This window comes from Sus scrofa, chromosome 13 (assembly GCF_054392235.1).
Source record: "Sus scrofa isolate SSC_HxYL_T2T_F1_AM1 chromosome 13, Sscrofa_HxYL_maternal_Yorkshire_Landrace_v2.0, whole genome shotgun sequence".
In the NCBI taxonomy this organism is placed as follows: domain Eukaryota; kingdom Metazoa; phylum Chordata; class Mammalia; order Artiodactyla; family Suidae; genus Sus; species Sus scrofa.
Genome location: NC_139395.1, coordinates 95,096,385 through 95,114,935, shown reverse-complemented (window position 1 = coordinate 95,114,935; position 18,551 = coordinate 95,096,385). Strand labels below are relative to the sequence as shown.

General features: G+C 45.9%; 1 protein-coding gene and 1 non-coding gene across 3 annotated transcripts in view; one reads left to right on the top strand and one right to left on the bottom strand.

Annotated features, from left to right (window-relative positions):
* The window catches only part of RBP2 (retinol binding protein 2), a 35,834-nt gene extending 18,830 nt beyond the window's left edge, over positions 1 to 17,004 (top strand). Inside the window, exons 3-5 of one of the 2 annotated variants that reach the window (XM_084987159.1) lie at positions 3,669 to 3,847; positions 13,017 to 13,118; positions 14,666 to 17,004. In XM_084987159.1, coding sequence (XP_084843285.1) covers positions 3,669 to 3,847; positions 13,017 to 13,118; positions 14,666 to 14,716 — 332 coding nt within the window. In that variant the 3' untranslated portion in view covers positions 14,717 to 17,004. 2 annotated transcript variants of the gene reach the window in all.
* On the bottom strand, positions 8,979 to 9,109 carry LOC146397491 (small nucleolar RNA SNORA33). Its single transcript, XR_014825402.1, has one exon. It is a non-coding gene; the product is annotated as a small nucleolar RNA SNORA33 (small nucleolar RNA).
* Positions 17,005 to 18,551: the final 1,547 nt, after the last annotated feature.

The following is an 18,551-nucleotide window of genomic DNA, read 5'->3' as shown; positions in this document are numbered from 1 at the left end:
GATGAGCCAGCTAGGAGCTTGTGGAGCACAGCACTGGCCCTGGAGACCGGCCATCCTGGTTCAATTACCACCTCCATTGCTTCCTCACCATATAAACCAGGGCAAGTGCCACAGCTTCTATGAGCTAGGCTCCATACTGGTAAAATCGAGATAGTATAGTACTCATCTCTTGTGTTCACTGGGAGAAGGAAACAAGTGAAGTTTCTACCACGGGGCACCCTTCCTGGTTGGTTCCAAGGCATGTTTTAACTATCAGCCCAGATATTATCAAGAGTCCACACAGCATGGCACCCCCAGAGTCACTTTATCTAAAAATTAGCTCCTCTGTTTCCCCCATAAAATTCTCTCTTTGACTTCCCTGGCACTACCTTGGTTACCCAAGCTCAAAAACCACTTTTTTTTTGCCTGCCAACTTGATCTTCCACACCATTATTGAATCCTTGAGATTGCTTTTTCAGACATATAACTTTAGGCAGGTCACTAACCTCTCTGGGCCTCCCTGTCATCGCCTATGACATGAGGAGTAGATGCTTAAACAGTGGCTTTCAAATTTCTTAAACTATTGAAGTCTTTCTCCAAGTAGCCTCCTATATGGAAATCTAAGATTTAAAACCACCCAGAGGGCGTTCCCATTGTAGCTCAGTGATAATGAACCTGTCTAGTATTCATGAGGATGCAGGTTTGATTCCTGGCCTCACTCAGTGAGTTAAGGATCCATCATTGCCATGAGCTGTGGCATAGGTTGCAGAGGTGGCTCAGATCCCATGTTGCTGTGGCTGTGGCTGGCAATCTGAGAATTTCCATATGCCATGGGTATGGCCCCCAAAAGACTAAATAAATAAAAATAAAAACACCCAGAGATTCTGGGTCTGAGATAAGGCCCAGAAATCTGTACATTTTACATCTACCCAGGTGATCCTGATGGGCAGCCAGCTTCGGGACCCATTAGTGAATTCTTAGAGGTGACAGGTTCTCAACCAATAGTCCTGAACAATAGTTGAACAAGGCACTGACATTCATGCATTGACTCAGGCCAACTTGAATTTATTTCTCTTTTCAACTCAGATACAGGTATGTGATCCCTTTACCTTCTGGGCTGCCTGATATGACTTGAAATTATTTCCTTATAAACTGACTTTATATAATTTAGGATTCAAAAGGCCAGCCAAGGTCCTTCCTGGATTCTGCTGTGGTCCAAGCATCCAGCTTGGGCCTCTTCTTGGTCTTTTGTGAGGAAGAAAGTGATAGTGACCAAGGAGGGATTCAGAAGGAAGAGGGTCAGAAAGGAAATGGAGAAAGAAACTGAGGAAAGTTGATGCTTGGCTACCAGTAGAGGGGTGGGGATACAACCATCAAAGATGTTCATTCTCTAAATGGACAGGGGCTCCATGCACTGTTGGTAACTCCTGGTCTTACTCATGGGCACCATAGCATTCACCTCACTGCACAGCTCTCAGTGTGAAGTTTAATCACCTACGCATCAGGGATGGGCCTGGAATCCCAGAGAAATAGCACTCAGTGAATCTGAACTCTTCTTACTCTTTTTTTAATTTATTTATTTATCTAGTCTTTTTGCCTTTTCCAGGGCAGCTCCTGTGGCATATGGAGGTTCCCAGGCTAGGGGTCTAATCAGAGCTGTAGCCGCCAGCCTACACCAGAGCCACAGCAATGCAGGATCCAAGCTGCATCTGCGACCTATACCACAGCTCATGGCAACGCCGGATCCTTAACCCCCTGAGCAAGGCCAGGGATGGAACCTGCAACCTCATGGTTCCTAGTCGGATTCATTAACCACTGAGCCATGATAGGAACTCCTCCTTACTCTTTAAAAAAAAATTTTTTTTAATTCTTATTTTAATTTTTTTTTTGCTTTTTTTTTAGGGTTGCACCTGTGGCATATGGAGGTTCCCAGGCTAGGGGTAAAAAGGGCCCTTGGGATCTGAGCCGCATCTGTGACCTACACCATAGCTCATGGCAATGCCAGACCCTTACCCCAATGAGTGAGGCCAGGGATGGAACCCACATCCTCATGCATACTAGTCGGGTTTGTAATCTGCTGAACCACAGTGGGAACTCCTTGTCTTACTCTTGAGATCATTCTTACCTTGGGTTATGATAGGATCAATCCCAGTGTTTTTTAAACCTTCCAGGTGGACTTTAAAAAAAAAATTAAAAATTTAGAGGAACATCCAAAGATATCTAGAGAATTCATAGGCACAAAGGAAATCAAATGTCAAATATTATTTGGCTAGAAACCAAAAACCTGAATATATTTGTAGCAAGGGTAGAAATTTAGTGGTTTCAGAATTATCCTCTGCTTCAATATCTGTTCCACAGGACAGTGGCATGTTCAACTGGGTGACATTTTATGTACAACCAGAGGTTAGCAGGAGGTGGACCGAGAAGCTAGATTCCTACCGTAAAACGTAAATCTAAGAAAATGAAACCCTCTGGTGAAGAACATCCTCCCTTTGCTGAGAGTCTCTAAGAAATGAATATGGTTTCCTTTAAAATATCAAGGCAGGGAGTTCCTGTTGTGGCTCAGTGGGTTAAGAACCCAACCAGTAGCCATGAGGAAGTAGGTTCAATCCCTGGCCTTGCTCAGTGGATTAAGGATCTGGCGTTGCTATGGCTGTGGTGTAAGCTGGCAGCTAAAGCTCTGATTCAACCCCTAGCCTGAATTTCATATGCTGAAGGTATGGTCATAAAAAAGAAAAATAAATAAATAAACTATCAAGGCAAAGAAGAAATGCAAATGGAGTAAATGCAGCAAAAACTTGACAACTGTTGAATCTGGGCGATGGGTGTGCCAGCTTCCTTGAACTTGTTCCTCTACTTTGGTTAGTTTGAAGTTTTTCATAATAAAAATGCAAACAGTTGTTCATCTTTTCCTTCAAAATGACAAAGGAAATGTCTGAGCAAGAGTTTATTAATTGTCTGAAATATGCCTAAGCTATGCTGGTGGCCATGACTGAGGCAGAAGAGCCTCCCTCCCCCCCATCCCCACCCCCATCTACTGTGAAAATGGAAGTCTCTATGCATCCTTCCCTGCTGTGGACATGAACAAAAGTTCCATCTTTAACCATGATCTGATTATTTTTAAACAATCTTTTTCATTTTAAGCCATGAAGTCTTCTGTTCAGCATCTTAGGAGGAAACCAATATGCCAAATAGATAGAAGAGAGGAAGTTCCCTTGTGGCGCAGTGGGTTAAGAATCTGGTGTTGCCACTGCAGCTGTGGTACAGACCAGCACAGGTTTGATCTCTGGCCTGGGAACTTCCACATGCCATGGGTGCAGCCAAAAATAAATAAATAAATAAAATAAGGGAGCTGCGGTGGGGGAGGGGTGTGAGCATGTATGTGTGTGCATGTGTATACATGTGCATGTGTGCACAAGTGTGCACACACACGGGGAGTTGCATCTCAGGGGTGAACCTGGCCTGCTACCTTCCCATCCCATCCAAGGTGCCCAGAGACCCTGGGTTTCCCAACAGTTGACTGAGACGCCCAAACTGGCTGTGTGCAAGACAGCCCTCGTGTCCCACTTAAGTGAAGAAACGTGGCCTGCTGAGAGCTGTGCCTCTGGTCCTGAATGCTTGGCCTCGTTAAAGAAATGAATGAGTCCAGCTGAGCACATCATAACCTCCACGACTCCCTTTGCCAACAGATATTGATTTTGCCACCCGTAAGATCGCTGTGCGTCTGACTCAGACGAAGATCATTGAGCAAGACGGCGATAAGTTCAAGACAAAAACCAACAGCACGTTCCGAAACTATGACTTGGATTTCACAGTCGGGGTGGAGTTTGATGAGTACACAAAGGGCCTGGACAACCGGAATGTTAAGGTACCAACTGAGCTGGGGGTTTGACTCCTATTCTCAACAAAATATGACAGAAATGACCTGGGAACTGTCAGGAGAGGGTGACCAGAATGGACTTAATGATGTTGGCAATAAGCAAGGATCAAAAGTGTAGTGGGAAAAGGCAGGCTGGCTTCTGCACGAAGCTTGTAAGCCAAGAAAGGATTAAAGGATGCTGACATCCCCAGGATCTGGGGTAGGAGGCTGACTCATTGATCTGGGCCTGGCAGGCAGAGTGAAGAGGGCCTGGTGGAATTGTAGGGTAGGATGATGATGGTGCCAGCTGGATCGCCCAGCTCCATTGTGGGGGCAACCCTCCTGAGCAGCAGCCAAGCATTGCCTCAGAGGACTAAAGCCTCATGTTGCTAGAATTCTTTCTCTTTTCAGGAGCTGCTAAAAATTCATATGTTCTTATACATGAAATATCTTACTTTAAGATGATCCCAACTGGAGTTCCCGTTGTGGCTCAGCAGTTAACGAACCTGACTAACATCCATGAGGACATAGGTTCAATCCCTGGCCTCGCTCAGTAGGTTAAGGATCCAGCATTGCCGTGAGCCGTGGTGTAGGTCATGGATGCATCTTGGATCCTGTGTTGCTGTGCCTATGGCTGTGGCAGGTGGCTGTAGCTCCAATTGGACCCCTAGCCTGGGAATGTCCATATGCAGCAGGTGTGGCCCTAAAAAGACAGGAAAAAAAAAAAAAAGATCCCAATTGATTTCATTTATTTATTTATTTATTTTATTTATCCCGCAGCAACCCGGGATCTGAGTCATGTCTGGGACCTACACCACAGCTCACGGCAATGCCGGATCCTTAACCCAATGAGTGAGTCCAGGGGTCAAATCTGCAACCTCATGGTTCCTAGTCGGATTTGTTAACCACTGAGCCACGACGGGAACTCCTGATTTTGTTTTTTTAGAAAAATGCAATGTACATGACACATTAAAAAAAAAAAAAAAAATCAGTAGACTAAATGAAGTCAGGCTTTCTCCAACCCTAGTATGTCAGAAAAATCCCTGGCAAGCTTGTGGCTTCAGTCTCAGCCTCATGTTAAGGCACAGGACATAAAAGAGAAAATCCTTCCAGTATCACAGGCCAGATTTTGAGCTGCTTAAACTGTTTGGATCTAGGGAAGCCCCTAGAGCAAGCAGATAACACTGAGTGCAGAGTGGAGAGTAATCTCCAAGCCCAGGAACTGGAGTCTGCAGAAGAGTCAGACCCTCACCCAGAGGAGCCCTTTGTGAATAAGGCAGAGAATGGCAGCTGCTGGGAGCTGTGAGGCTGTGGTGGGTGGTGGGGAAGGCAAGGTAACAGCAGGTCCCCCTCCATGTGGTTGGTATCACAGCCTGGTGACTATTTGTCCCATTATCCACACTTATCCTCGGTGCAAATGCCTTTGGTCTACCGAATCGAATTACACGTGGTCAATCCCTACTAGGAGGAATGGGGAGAAATCCTATCTCAGCTGTATTTAGGGATTCCTGCATCCCATTCTTAGCATCATACAAGAACCCTGGGATTGCACAGTTCAGCACAAGCCCATGCAGTCTATATTAGAGTGGGCAGCTTGACCCTACTCCCTCTGTGCCAACACAGCCACCAGGGCCTCTGCCCTCACTCCCAAGCTGAGGAGGGCTGGGCTCCTGTGCCCAGGTATCCGTGCTCTCATCCCCCTTGGAGTGCCACGAGGAAGCAGGACCCCCACCCTGCCCTCCCCTCTCCCTATCTCCCAGTGTCCCACTCTTCTCTGATGCTTCCAGGAGCTCTTTCGAAGTCTGAGGTCTCAGAGTTCCTGTTGTGGCTCAGCAGATTATGAACCCAATTAGTATTCATGAGGGATGCGGGTTTGATCCCTGGCCCCACTCGGTGGGTTAAGAATCCAGCATTGCCAAGAGTTGTGGTGTAGGTCACAGACGTGGCTCGGATCTGGCACTGTTGTCACTGTGGTGCAGGCGAGCGGCTGCAGCTCTGATTTGACCCCTAGCCTGGGAATTTCTATATGCCATGAGTGTGGCCATAAAAGAAAAAAAGAAAGAAACGGAAAAAAAAAAGTGGGAAATGGCAAGTGTTTTGGCACTGCTTCCGTCAGAGCAGTCTTGGCAGGTGACCCTAAGCTCTGAGCCCTGGAACAGCCCCTTGGGGAATCCTGCCCCCAGGGTTGAGGGATCCCCTTGACTTTTCTGAACCAAGTGGCTGCCAGGCCAATTCATAGGATACCAGAACCTTTAGGAAAATTGATGTCTGAAGGTTTGCATCCCTCTGCTGTTCAAACCAAATCAGTTCAAAATGATTCATTTCCCCCTGGTTTCTCAGTTTGGGCTGTGGGCTATTGAAAAGCAGGCCTGTCCTCTCTGACTCATTCTTTTATCACCTTTGATGGTAGAGCGCTTACTTTTGCTGAAATAAATCATGTCCTTTCAGCCCTTTCTGACCCTGAAAGAATTCCATCTTTTAACACCTCTGCCTCTCCCCCTTCCCTCTGAGTCCCATCCTTTTTCTAGGATCAGCTCTTAGCCCTGCAGAGAGAGGTAATCTCCTTTTCTCACTTGTGGTGTCTGCTTGGCTTGCAGCCAAAAGCTTCGTGCACGCACATACACGAGACTGGCGGGGGCCGAGCAGTACCAGCCAGAGTTTGGTCAGCCTCCAATAAAGATCTCTTCCCAAGAGAATCAGAACTCAGAGCATGTGCCCTGGTACCACCTGCTTCCTATAGCTTGACTGGAACCCTTTAGCTAGAGAGGGACGGCAGGGAGTAGGAGAGTCAGCTCAGCAGGTTGGGGCTGAAGAACGGGTACTGTGAAACTTAAGGAAAAGAGTTAACATAAAACAAGACACAGAGACATTTATCTTAAGTAAAGGTGGGAACTGGGGGACTCAAGGTCTCAGGGACCAAGAGTACCACCTCAAGAAACCACATTGCTTTTATTGTGCTCTTGAGGATGACGTCAAGTGAGGAGGGGGTTGTAGGTGCAGGATATAGGGTTTTTTAAGTTATTTAAAAAGTCATATAGCTGGTTGCTGATTAAGCTTTTATTCTGACCTTTAGGCATTTAACAATCATTAGCATTTGAGGAAGCTTGGCATCAGCTATCTATGCATAGCATTCTAGAGAATCACCATTGTGCTTCTGCAGGCATGCCTATCTGCAGCAACCGGCAGCCTAGGTTTGCACCTTGGTCCTCCTTGCTAATGTATATCCTGCTAACGACCCCTCATAAACCCTTTGGGGCCATGAGGCTCATCTTCCTCTTATTCTTTAGAGAACATATCATGCTTGTGCAAATGGTGTGCCTATCTGCACAGGTCCAGCGTGCCTAGACCAACACATGTCCTCATTCAGTGGACTCTATGAATAACTTATGCTTTTAGGTCTTCGTGCTTATGCTTAAGTCATTTACCAGCACTGCGACTGTTTTTCAAGCAGGAAGATGAGGTAAAGTAAAGCAGGACACGATGAAGTTTTCAGCAAAGAGGCTAAGAAAATATTGTAGAAACATCTCGGGACAAGGGTCTATCTCTGATTAATGTCTGGGGTCCACACTTGGTGGCACACCCGAGTGCACACACAAATTGTGGGCATTTGGCATGTGTGTGCAGTGCTCCTCTGCTCACTGTCCTCGCATTCTCCAGGACTCCACTTCTCAACTCTTTGGTCACCCCCATGCGCCCCCCTGAAAATCTCCCCATTCAGGAGAGGGGTGGGGCTGAGGTTGCAGCAGAGGCCTTGTGGGGCCCAGTTCTGTGCCATCTCAGAGCAGGATTGATGAAATGACATTGATCATGGGGTTGACTCTTCTCTGAAGGGACCGCCTTCTTCCTTTCTGCAGGGCATATATATTCCTAACTTCCTACCCTGATTGATTTCTCAGAGGATTTAAAGCCCTATCAAAAATACCCAAGCTACCCAAAGTGAAATTAAAAAGAAGTAATTGATGCTCATGCCAGAGAATAGCATACAGCCATAAAAAGGAATCAGTACTGATACGTACTTCAACCTGGATGAACTTGGAAAACAATATGCTGAGTGAAAGAAGCTAGACACAAAAGGCCACATACTGCATCCTTTACACAAAATGTCCTGAATGGGCGAATCCATAGAGGCAGAAAGTGGTTGTCATGGGTAGTGACTGCTGATAGGTATGAAGTTTCTTTGGGGGGTGATGAAAACGTTCTGGGTTTAATTCATGATGAAGGTCTTATAACCTCATGCATATACTAACAATGATTGAATCATGTGCTATAAAAGGCTGAATTTTATCATATGAGAATTAAATTTCTGTGTAAAAAAGATAATGGTAGGGAAAAGCAGATCTCAAGATGGCAGTTAGAGCCATGATGTGGGGAGAAGTGACCAAGCCCAGGGGAAATGGCTTCGCCTCCCGGGAGGGGTTGTCAGAGGGGAAGGTGGGCGTGGCAGGAGGCGGGACGAACTCTTACAGGGAGGACGGTGTGCTGCAGAGGTTTAGACATGTTATTAGTGTCCTTCACTGCTCTTAACTGAATTTATTACTTTCCTTTAAAAAAGATCTCATTTGAGAGTGATCCAAATGTACAGAAAAGTTTCAATGCTATAACAAAGAACATCTGTGCTATCTTCACCAAGAGTGACCTATTGTTAACATTTTGCCTCATTTGCTTTTTCATTTGTCCCTATTCTCTTTGGTATATACATACTTTTTTTCTGAACAATCTGATCGGTTACCCCTAAATAATTCAGTGTGTATCTCCTATGAATTAGGACATTTTCTTATATAGCCATAGTGTAGTTATCAACCTCTATAATTTTTTTTTTTTTGGTCTTTTTAAGGCCGTACCCATGGTATATGGAGGTTCCCAAGCTAGGGGTTCAATCGGAGCTGTGGCTGCTGACCTGTACCACAGCCACAGCAATGCTAGATCTGAGCCACGTCTGCGACCTACACCACAGCTCACAGCAACGCCTGATCCCTAACCCACTGAGCGAGGCCAGGGATTGAACCTTCAACCTCATGGTTCCTAGTCAGATTCATTTCTGCTGCACCACGATGGGAACTCCATCAATCTCTATAAATTTAACATTGACACAGTAAAGGGCTATTGTGGTAGGGTTTTTTTGCTTGTTTGTTTTCTTTTTTCTTGCAGCAATTTTCAGAGACCTTAATGACTTCAATGTCTTTTAAGGCTCATAACATGGCTTTCCTATTGGCAGCTTTTTCTAAATTCCAGCAGAAACATGTCCTGGTAAGCAGATTCATTGGCTGGCTATAAAGGGCTCTTTTTAACGGTGTTGACTTTGGACACTGTGATGGGGAAATAGCAGTGGGAGGCTAACTTCCTTCTTTAATTCCCTGAAAGTGCATCCTTTTCATCTTCACAGAATGCTCTCCCTCTTCAACCTGGCTAGAATCAGTGATCTTCCTCTCTTATACCCATCTCCTCAACCTCAAAATCTTTTAAGGCAATCGAACCTCTTTCTTTTTTTTTTTTTTTTTTTTTTTTCCGAACCTCTTTCTAAAGTCTCCTCTGATAACACAGATAGTGGATACCAACTAAAAGCAAATCGAATGGTGGCGTTTTAGTTCATGTAACCATTGTCTACTCTCTTTTGAATGTCTGTTTCACGTAGGAGTAAGGCTATAGAGTGTTATAGGTATTACCATGATTCATTAGTAATCAACCTTCTTTAGGGTCAGAAGAACTTTTTATTTTATTTTATTTTATTTTTATTTTTTCTTTTTCTAGGGCCACACCTGCAGCATATGGAGGTTCCCAGGCTAGGGGTCAAATCAGAGCTGTAGCTGCCATCCTATACTCCAGCCACAGCTACATAGGATGCAAGCCATGTCTGCAACCTACACCACAGCTCACGGCAATGCTGGATCCTTAATCCACTGAGCGAGGCCAGGGGTCGAACCAGCAACCATATCATTCCTAGTCAGATTCGTTAACTGATGAGCCATGATGGGAACTCCTAGAATAACTTTTAATCTTGCTGCCAAACATGGCTTATTGGAAGAAAAATATTAGGACTGGCCCCCAGGCACCAATCTTTCTCTCCTTCATCCTTCCACAAATTTGTTAATTCCCTACTACATGCAAGGCCTGGGTCTGGAGCTATTGATAAACAGTGAATCAGATCCCCTTTCTGCTCTCAAACATCTCACAGCCTCTTGAGGAAACAGACAAGTAGATGGCAATTACCATCTAGTTTCCACATTGACCGACCAGTGTGTACCCCTGCGATACCAGAGACAGGCTGACTGAGACGTTGTCAAGAACTGTCATCAGAAAAAAAGGTGTACACCTGCTTATTCATTTCCCCCATGTGGACTTACCTCAAGATTCTGCTTCCACAAAATCATTCAATCACAGCCTGTCAGGGACCCTCTGCATGCTAGTGACTGTGCAGAATCTGGGGTTGCAGAAATGAACAGCTGCCACGGCCTCTTCTTTTTTCTTTTGGCTGCCCCATGGTTTGTGAAAATTCCCAGGCCAGGGATCGAACCTGTCCCACAGCAGTGACCCAAGCCACTGTAGTGACAATGCCAGATCTTTAACTTGATGTGCCATAAGGGAACTCCCTGTTGTGGCCTCTTCTTTCACTGAGCTTGTTTTCTACTGGGGGAGATGGACATTCACTCAGTCAACATGCATTAGGTGTCCTTGATACATAGGACAATATGGGCTGGCGTATTGGAAGACACAGTTCTTGCCCAAATAGAAGTGAGTCCTTTCTTGTCTATTTAGGAGGAAATCTCTGGACTGTTCCAGACAACATCTCCCTTCCAGAGGAGCAAGAGAACAACCTATTAAGTTTCTCTAAGGCATTAAAAAATGTGAGGCTTAGGATGGCCCTAAAGAAGGAGAAGACATACTTTCTTTAGCAGCTAGGTGGAATTTTATTGTTAAATTAATTTGGGGAATATTAGTATATATGTATGGTTAAAAAAGTTCTTAACACTAAAAAGTGAAATTTCGGAGTTCGTGTTGTGGCTCAGCGGTTAACGAACCCGACTAGCATCCATGAGGACACAGGTTCGATCCCTGGCCTCTCAGTGGGTTAAGGATCTGGTGTTGCCCTGAGCTGTGGTGTAGGTTGCAGACACCACTCAGATCCCGCGTTGCTGCTGTTGTGGCTGTGGCGTAGGCTGGCCACTAGCTCTGATTAGACCCCTAGCCTGGGAACCTCCATATGCTGCAAGTATGGCCCTAAAAAGACAAAAAAGACACACACACACACACACACACACACACACACACACAAAGTGAAATTTCCTTCCTATCCTGGCCCTCAGCCCCTCAGTCCCACTCTCCCTCTGGCCCAGGACCATCACTATTACAGTTCTTTTGCCTCCTTAAAGAGATTGTGTATATACACATGCCCGCATCCCTACTCCCCACTTCTTTCATGCACACGACCCTGCTCCTTGCTTTTTTCACTGAAACTACACATTATGGAGACTGCTGTTCACTGTGAGCATAGAACTGCCTCCTCCTTTCAAGGGCCTCAGCACAGGGATGAACCACACTGTATTTAACCAGCCGCCCACTGACGGAATTTATGAGGCTTCCAAGCCTTTGCTGTAACAACACTGCAATGGGCTGAGGAGTGAAATAAGGAGGAATAAAATTGTGTATAAAATGTATAATATGGTCAAGGTCAAATATTATTTTAGAAATAGGTAGACTTAACAATCTGTAGAAAACAGATTTCTACCAAAAAACATATCCGAAGGTGCAAGGGCAGTGAATTAAAAAAAACAAACCCATAGGTCTGTTTATCACCAACTGGGTTTGCAAGATAGGAAAATAAACATCCGGTCCTTAGCATAATATTGCTCATGGAGGTGTAATATGGTTTGCATGTTCTTGAAAGAAAACCAGCTCGTATCAGGGTTATCCCCAAGGAAGGACAGCACCAACACCCCAGCACTGCCTGGATGGGAATGATACCATTACCTCATGTGCAAGCCTACTTTGGTCACAGAGGGGGGTGGCCTTGGAGGACCATTGTCCCTAGGCAGGTACTAAGAGAGGTAAATGAGGGGACAGGAGGAGTTGGAGTGGGGTATAAAGTTTATAAATATATCAATTTAAGATGGGTTGGAGTCTCTTGTGGCTTCTCCAACCTGCTGGTCCACTCAGCCTGATTGTCCAGCACAATCTCTGCATCTCTGCTGCCTCCCTGTGTGCTACTAACCAGTCAGCACTGCTGCCTGGAGGAAACCATGACCAGGAGAAGGTCCGCCTCCTGGTTCTGAACAAGGCTGGCTTTGGAGCCATTGGCACAGCGCCCTGCTAACTAGGTAGCTTCCCTGCCTTTATTATTGCCCTACAGTGGGCAGCGCTCACTATGTGTTTCCTGTAGGGAGAATTCCCAGAAGTAAACTTTCTAGGTCAGAGTATACACAATGTTATATTTTGAAAGGTAATGTAAAATTGCCCTGCAAAAATATTTATACTGATTCATACACGCGGCAGCTGCGTATGAGACCCCATGCTTCTGTGCACTCCCCCCGCCCCATTCAGTGTGTTATCAGACTCTTTGATCTTTGATTATCAGATGAATTGTATCTGAAAAACAAACAGCCTAATTTGCATTTCTCTTATGAGTGAGGTTGAATATCTTATGTTTAAAAGCCATCTGCTAGGGTTGTATTTTTTTTTTTTTTTCTGGTGAGCTGTTGGTTTGGTGTCCTATGTAGAATCTCCTAATAGGTTAGTTTTTCTTTCTTATTGATTTACAGGAGTCCCTTGTGTATAAGCAAGTCAGGCCTTTGTCTGATACATGTTACAGTTATTTTTCCTAAATTGTTACTCCTCTATTGACTGTGAGGTGTTTTTCCCTTCCAAAAATTTTACATTGTGACATAGTTAAATTCATCATATTTTCCCCCACTCATTTGGAATACTGTCTTTACCATATGGTAAAATGGGAGACTAGAAGTTTTACAAAGAGAACAGAAGCAGCTGCTATAAGCTGGTCTGGCTGGAATGAAGGGTGTATGTGGAAATGAGTCTGGGGGGATCTTGGCATGGCTGTGGCTGAGGGTTCAGCTTTGGGGGCAAGCAGGAGCCGGGAGTGGCTGCAGGAACTGCAGCTCTTGGTTTATATGTGTTCGGTCCCCATCAAGACCATACATTCAATTTGCTTGGAAACCTGTCATTGCAGACACTGATCATCTGGGAAGGTGATGCCCTCGTGTGCGTGCAGAAGGGGGAAAAGGAGAACCGAGGCTGGAAGCAGTGGGTCGAGGGGGACAAGCTGTACCTGGTAAGTCCAAGGGTCCACCCAGCTCCTGTCCGCTGTGCATATACCAACTGCGAGTTCACCCAGCCGGGCGCTTTGACAAGAAAAATAGCCCTGCCCTCCTCGCCTAAGCACCAGCCAAATGCATGTGGTCATATAGTTAGAAAGCCATTCCCATCTGGCTCAGGGGACTCCAGGAGGAAATCTATATGGCCATTTCTGTGAACGGCGGCAATTAAAACGAAAGTCCAAAATGCTGAGTTAGGAAGCCCAGATCCAAGGAGAAATGCAGGGAACCTGTTAAAGACCAGCTGGGGAGAAGTGTGAGGCAGAGTTAAGATGCCCTAGAGGAGGGTAAGACTAGGTCCTCTGAGTAACATGAGCCTGAGAGGAGAGGGGTTGAGGTGGGGGCAGCTGGGCCTGGGGACTGCCTTAGACCACAGGCGCTGGCCTCTCATCATCGTAAGGTATGTCCACCTGATCTCAAAATAATTTAGGTTAATTTGGTGCTGGAACAGAGCAGTTGGAACCATTGCTGATATCCTTAAATAAATTATTTCTGTTTAGTTAGATTCATTTTTCACTCTTCAATCTTTACGATAATTGATGTGTCCAGCATTCACATAGTGAAAAATCTCTTACTCCTGGATGTAGTCACTCATTGGCTAAATGAATGGCTCATTCCATGAATGGCTCTTTGTTCATTCATTCATTCAATCATTCACCTGTGGAGTCAGTGGCTCCAGTGTTAGTGTTCAGGTCACAGGGTGCCCTTCAGAGCCAGCCTTGCCTCACCTGAGATCTTCATTTTCAGAGTCAATGTCAACTGGTGATAAATGGGAGGCATTCACCATGTTTTCCATCGACGGTTTTCCCTACCAGCTCTGGTTTGGATGATGGATTTTTTTTAAATTGCAGTATAAACCCCAACTGTTCCTGTGGCTAAGACAATGGATTCATTGTCAACTGCAGGGATTTCTGGGGTTGTCCCCATATTCATGTTTTTGTCTCCTCCCTAAAGTGTCACGAGGTGCTGATAAGGTCTGCAGGCTCCCTCTGTCTGGATGGAAGGCAGCATCTTGTCTGCTGAGGCAAAGCCCAGGGGGAGCCCTTCTGCAGCCCACACCCTGTCGTTGCCTTTGCTGCCACCAACCATGTTCTAGTCACCAGAAGCTCGAAAATCCACAGGGTGGAGAGACAGCTTACCAGGCCCTTGCCTTCCTCATGCTCCCCACCAGACCCTTCCTTTCTTCGTGGCTTCGCTGCCTTTTATAAATTAAGTGATGTTGCTTTAATCACGAGAGTAGGAGAAATCCCACCCAAGAGGGTAATTCTTTGCATTTTTCATTTTTATAGTTGTTCAAGCTCAATTCAAGTGTCCAAATCGAATTACTGCTACCTGCAGGGCATGCCAGCTGATTGGGTCTCTGAGATGCTCTTTGTCCAGAATGACTAAGCGTCTTCTTTATTCCAGCTCCCCTCCCTCCCAACTCACAGATGCCAAGAGGGCTGGGGATGGGCAGAAGGAGGGCCTGGCTGATTAGTCACTCACCTGCTTTCTGATGTTGTAGGAGCTGACATGCGGTGACCAGGTGTGCCGTCAAGTGTTCAAGAAGAAGTGATGGCCAGAGGGGGGGCCTAAGGAGCATGTGCTCTACAGTCTCCAGGAAGAGTTTTCTGCTGGCTTTGGGAGAACAGCCACAGGGACTCTCCCACTCCTGACAGCCCAATGGGACATCTAGATGGGTTTTAAACAGAATGAGTGTGTAACAGTGACAGGCATAATCTTCCATCCTTGAAAGCTGGCATTAAATGAAAAACCAAAACCACTCCCCTGCTTTGAAACCCTTTCATCTATCTCCTTTTATTTCTAGAACTGTCAGCTTTATCCACAAGCAGAAGAGCTGATTGCTTGCATGGTGATTTCCTGTATGGCTTTTGTTGTTTATTTTTCAGTTTAGCTTAGTTTGTTTGTTGTTAGTTATTTCGTCTAGGGGGTTGTTTTACCTGGAAACATTCTCCGGCCAACACAGCATCCCCTACTAATTCTTGGACATTGCCTGTTTGAGATTCATTCCTTTGGATAGCTCATTGATTTCTCTAAGATTCTATTTTAAGAAGCAGATGATTTCTAGTTTGTACTTTCCCTTTAGCAGCCCAAGCAGAGCTACCTCTAAAGGCCTCTGCAGGTCTGCAGTACCAGATGCCCTTGGTCCAGGCCAGCCCTTTGCCCTTCATCCCTGAGCAGACTGGCAGCCCTGCAGAGAGGTTCCCAAGCTCTGCCAGGAAGCCCGAGTTCAAGTCCTGCTGCTCTACTTCTTAGCTGGACACATCATTTGGCCTCTTTATCCTTGTTTTCTTTTCTGTAAAATGGAGGAGACAAAAATATCATCTCTTGGGAGTTCCCTTCATGGCTCAGTGGTTAACGAACCTGACTAGGATCCATGAGGATGCAGGTTCAATCCCGGCCTCACTCAGTGGGTTAAGGATCCGGTGTTGCTGTGAACCTTGGTGTATGTCCCAGATGTGGCTCGGATCCTGTGTTGCTGTGGCTGTGGTGTAGGCTGGCAGCCATAGCTCTGATTGGACCCCTAGCCTGGGAACTTCCATATGCTGCGGGTACGGCCCTAAAAGCAACAACAACAACAACAAAAGGCGTCTCTTCTACTGGGTCACTGTGAGGATTAAGCAAGTTAATACATACAGAGTGCTTGGAACAGGATTTGGTGCATGGTAAGTAAGGGCTCAGTGCCTGCTACTCTGGTCATGATGTGGAGTCATTCCCTTCACAACCCCAGGGGTCCAGACACGTGGATGCTAAGTGGCATTAGGTCAATACCGCCAAGGCCTCCGGGTTCTTCCAGAATATTAGGTTCACTGTTCTGAGCAGAGTTGTATTTTCCTGCTGGATAGACCAAGGGGATAGTGCACCTGGAATAGCAGAGTAGGGAGCAGGGACAGGTTTATGGTGGATCATTCATGGAGTCCTGGGAAGATACTGCAGGACAAAGCCGTCTCCTTACCCCTCTGTGGCAGGGCCTGGAATCCCACCATTAGGGAGGCATTGCCTTTGAAAAGTAGATTGATTGCAGAAAGGGTGGCCGGTGGGATTAGCACACTCTGCTATGATTTGAATGGTCATTGATCCCAAACATCCCAAATGGGATTGGGGGTGGAGAGAAAGGCTGTACTCTGCCCACATGACCCAGGGCCAGGCTTGGCTCAAGCCCTGGCAAACTGTACCCCCAAACAATCATGCCATGACCAGGCAAGTGCCTGGAACCTTCTGCTGGCTGGGGACCTGGAGGAGGTGGGGATCCTCCCATGGACCATAGGGAAGGGGAACCTCTGGGGGTGGTGCAGGCCCATCCCCTGGGGCAGGCCAGGGACCAGAGGGAGGGACTGGTGAAACAGACCCCTTGTTTCCTGCTTCCCAGAAGTCTCTCCAGGAGCCCCATATCCCTGAATGACCCCCCCTCCTCCCGAGTCTTGCCTTTGCCCACCACAGCCTCAAATGACCCTCTCCTTTGTCCCTCAAGAAAACCCTATCCAACAAGGTCCTTGGGACTAGCTATAAAATGTTCTGCCCAAGTAAGAGGTTATATCTATTAGTAATTTTTGATCCTAGCTTTTGCAGAGTATATTCTAGGGAATGTTAGCCACCCAAGGTTCTGTAAAAAGGTTCATGGTCAAACGAACTTCGGAAATGCCGAGAACTATACTCCCTTCTTAGAAACGTGCCATGAGAATTAGTATCTTTAAAGCCCTGAAAAGTCCTATAGCAAAGAAGCCTGGCCTTAAACCCCAGGATCCCCTTTCTCTTGCAGTGTTTCCTGTCCATAAAACACTGTAGTCATGCTCTCATGTGCATTCAATGAGAGACAACAAACAGTAACATTTAAAACTCCTATTTTCCAAGTAGGATTTTCTCAGTCTCTTTTTTCCACAAATGATGAGTAACTGAATTACTTTTTATAGAGTATGAAAGACCGATTGTGGCTGTATTCATTCTACTGATCATTCTTTTCCAACTAAGATGCATTAGGAACTGAACTTGGAAGCATTCAAACTGGAGGTGCCCGTTTTAGAGTCAGGGCAGATATTTGGGTCCAGGGCCCGCGTCCCAGTCCTGCACTCACAGTGGATAAGGTGGGCAAGTCGCCTGCCTCCTATTTCTGTTTCCTCAGCCTATTTCAAAACCTATTCATGGGAGTTCCCTGGTGGCTCAGCAGGTTGAGGACCTAGCCTTGTCACTGCTGTGTCTCTGATTACTGCTGTGGCATGGGTTCAATCCCTGGCCTAGGATCATGGGCATAAGCCAAAAATAATAAAGAAACCCAAATCGTGACAGGAATGCCTTATCCCAGTACTGATGAGGCTGTCTGGAGACAGAGTGGCAGATGTCATGTTGGTGGGAAAGATTCTCAAACCTTCAGAATCCCAGCCTCCACAGGGTGCCGTGAAAGAGACTGTGGTTCACTAGAACCAAGCAGTCTGATCTTGAAAGTTAAAGAGAACCTGTTGCATGAAAATCCCAGCTCACAAATGGGCAGCCCAAGTGTGGACTTCCGTGTCGGCTCTTGGATCACATTCTGGTCCTGCTGCTCTCCAGCTGTGTGACAGTCTGGCTGCTACTTCCCCTCTTTGAGCCTTTGTTTCTCCATCTGCAAAATGAGGAATATGGACCCTGAATCAGAAGGAGTAGTTAGGATTGACGATTCTAGTGACTGAAACAACAGTCAAGACCATTATTGCTGTCAGCACTCTGTATCTGATGTTTCTGAATTTAGATCCACAGTTGGTTGAATCCACGAGTTTGGAACCTGTGGATATGAAGGGTCAACTGTACTTTGCCATTGTATGTAAGGGATTGAACCATCTGCAGATACCAAAATCCCCGGATACCAAAGGATGACCACATGCATGTGCATATATGCATGTATGTATGTGCACATATGCACACACGAATATACACATTCTCCACCCCAACCTCGCATAATTATACATACACAGGTGATGAGTTAGTGATTCCCTTCATGAAAACACTTGGCTTTCTAAAGCTTTAACATTGAGATCCTTACTACAATCCTCAAACGTGAAGATCACCAGGAGGACTTACTAAGAGCACAGATCCCTGCACCCTCCCGCCTCAAGCTGGCTCTAAGGTCAGGGACAGGAACCAGGCACGTATGTTGTTACAAGCTCCCCAGGTGCGCACCCTCAGGTGCTTGAGGAAGTGCACCTACAAACTCTACCTCATTCAGGTAAAGCATGATTCACTTTTTTAAAATTTAATCTTATTGGAATATAGTTGACGAACAATGTTGTATTAGTTTCAGGTGTACAGCAGTGAGTCCGTCACCCATTCTTTGTTTCCATATAAGTTTTTACAAATTATTGCATAGATTTTCCTGTGATATGATTCACTTTAAACATGTACTCACCCACGTGTCACCC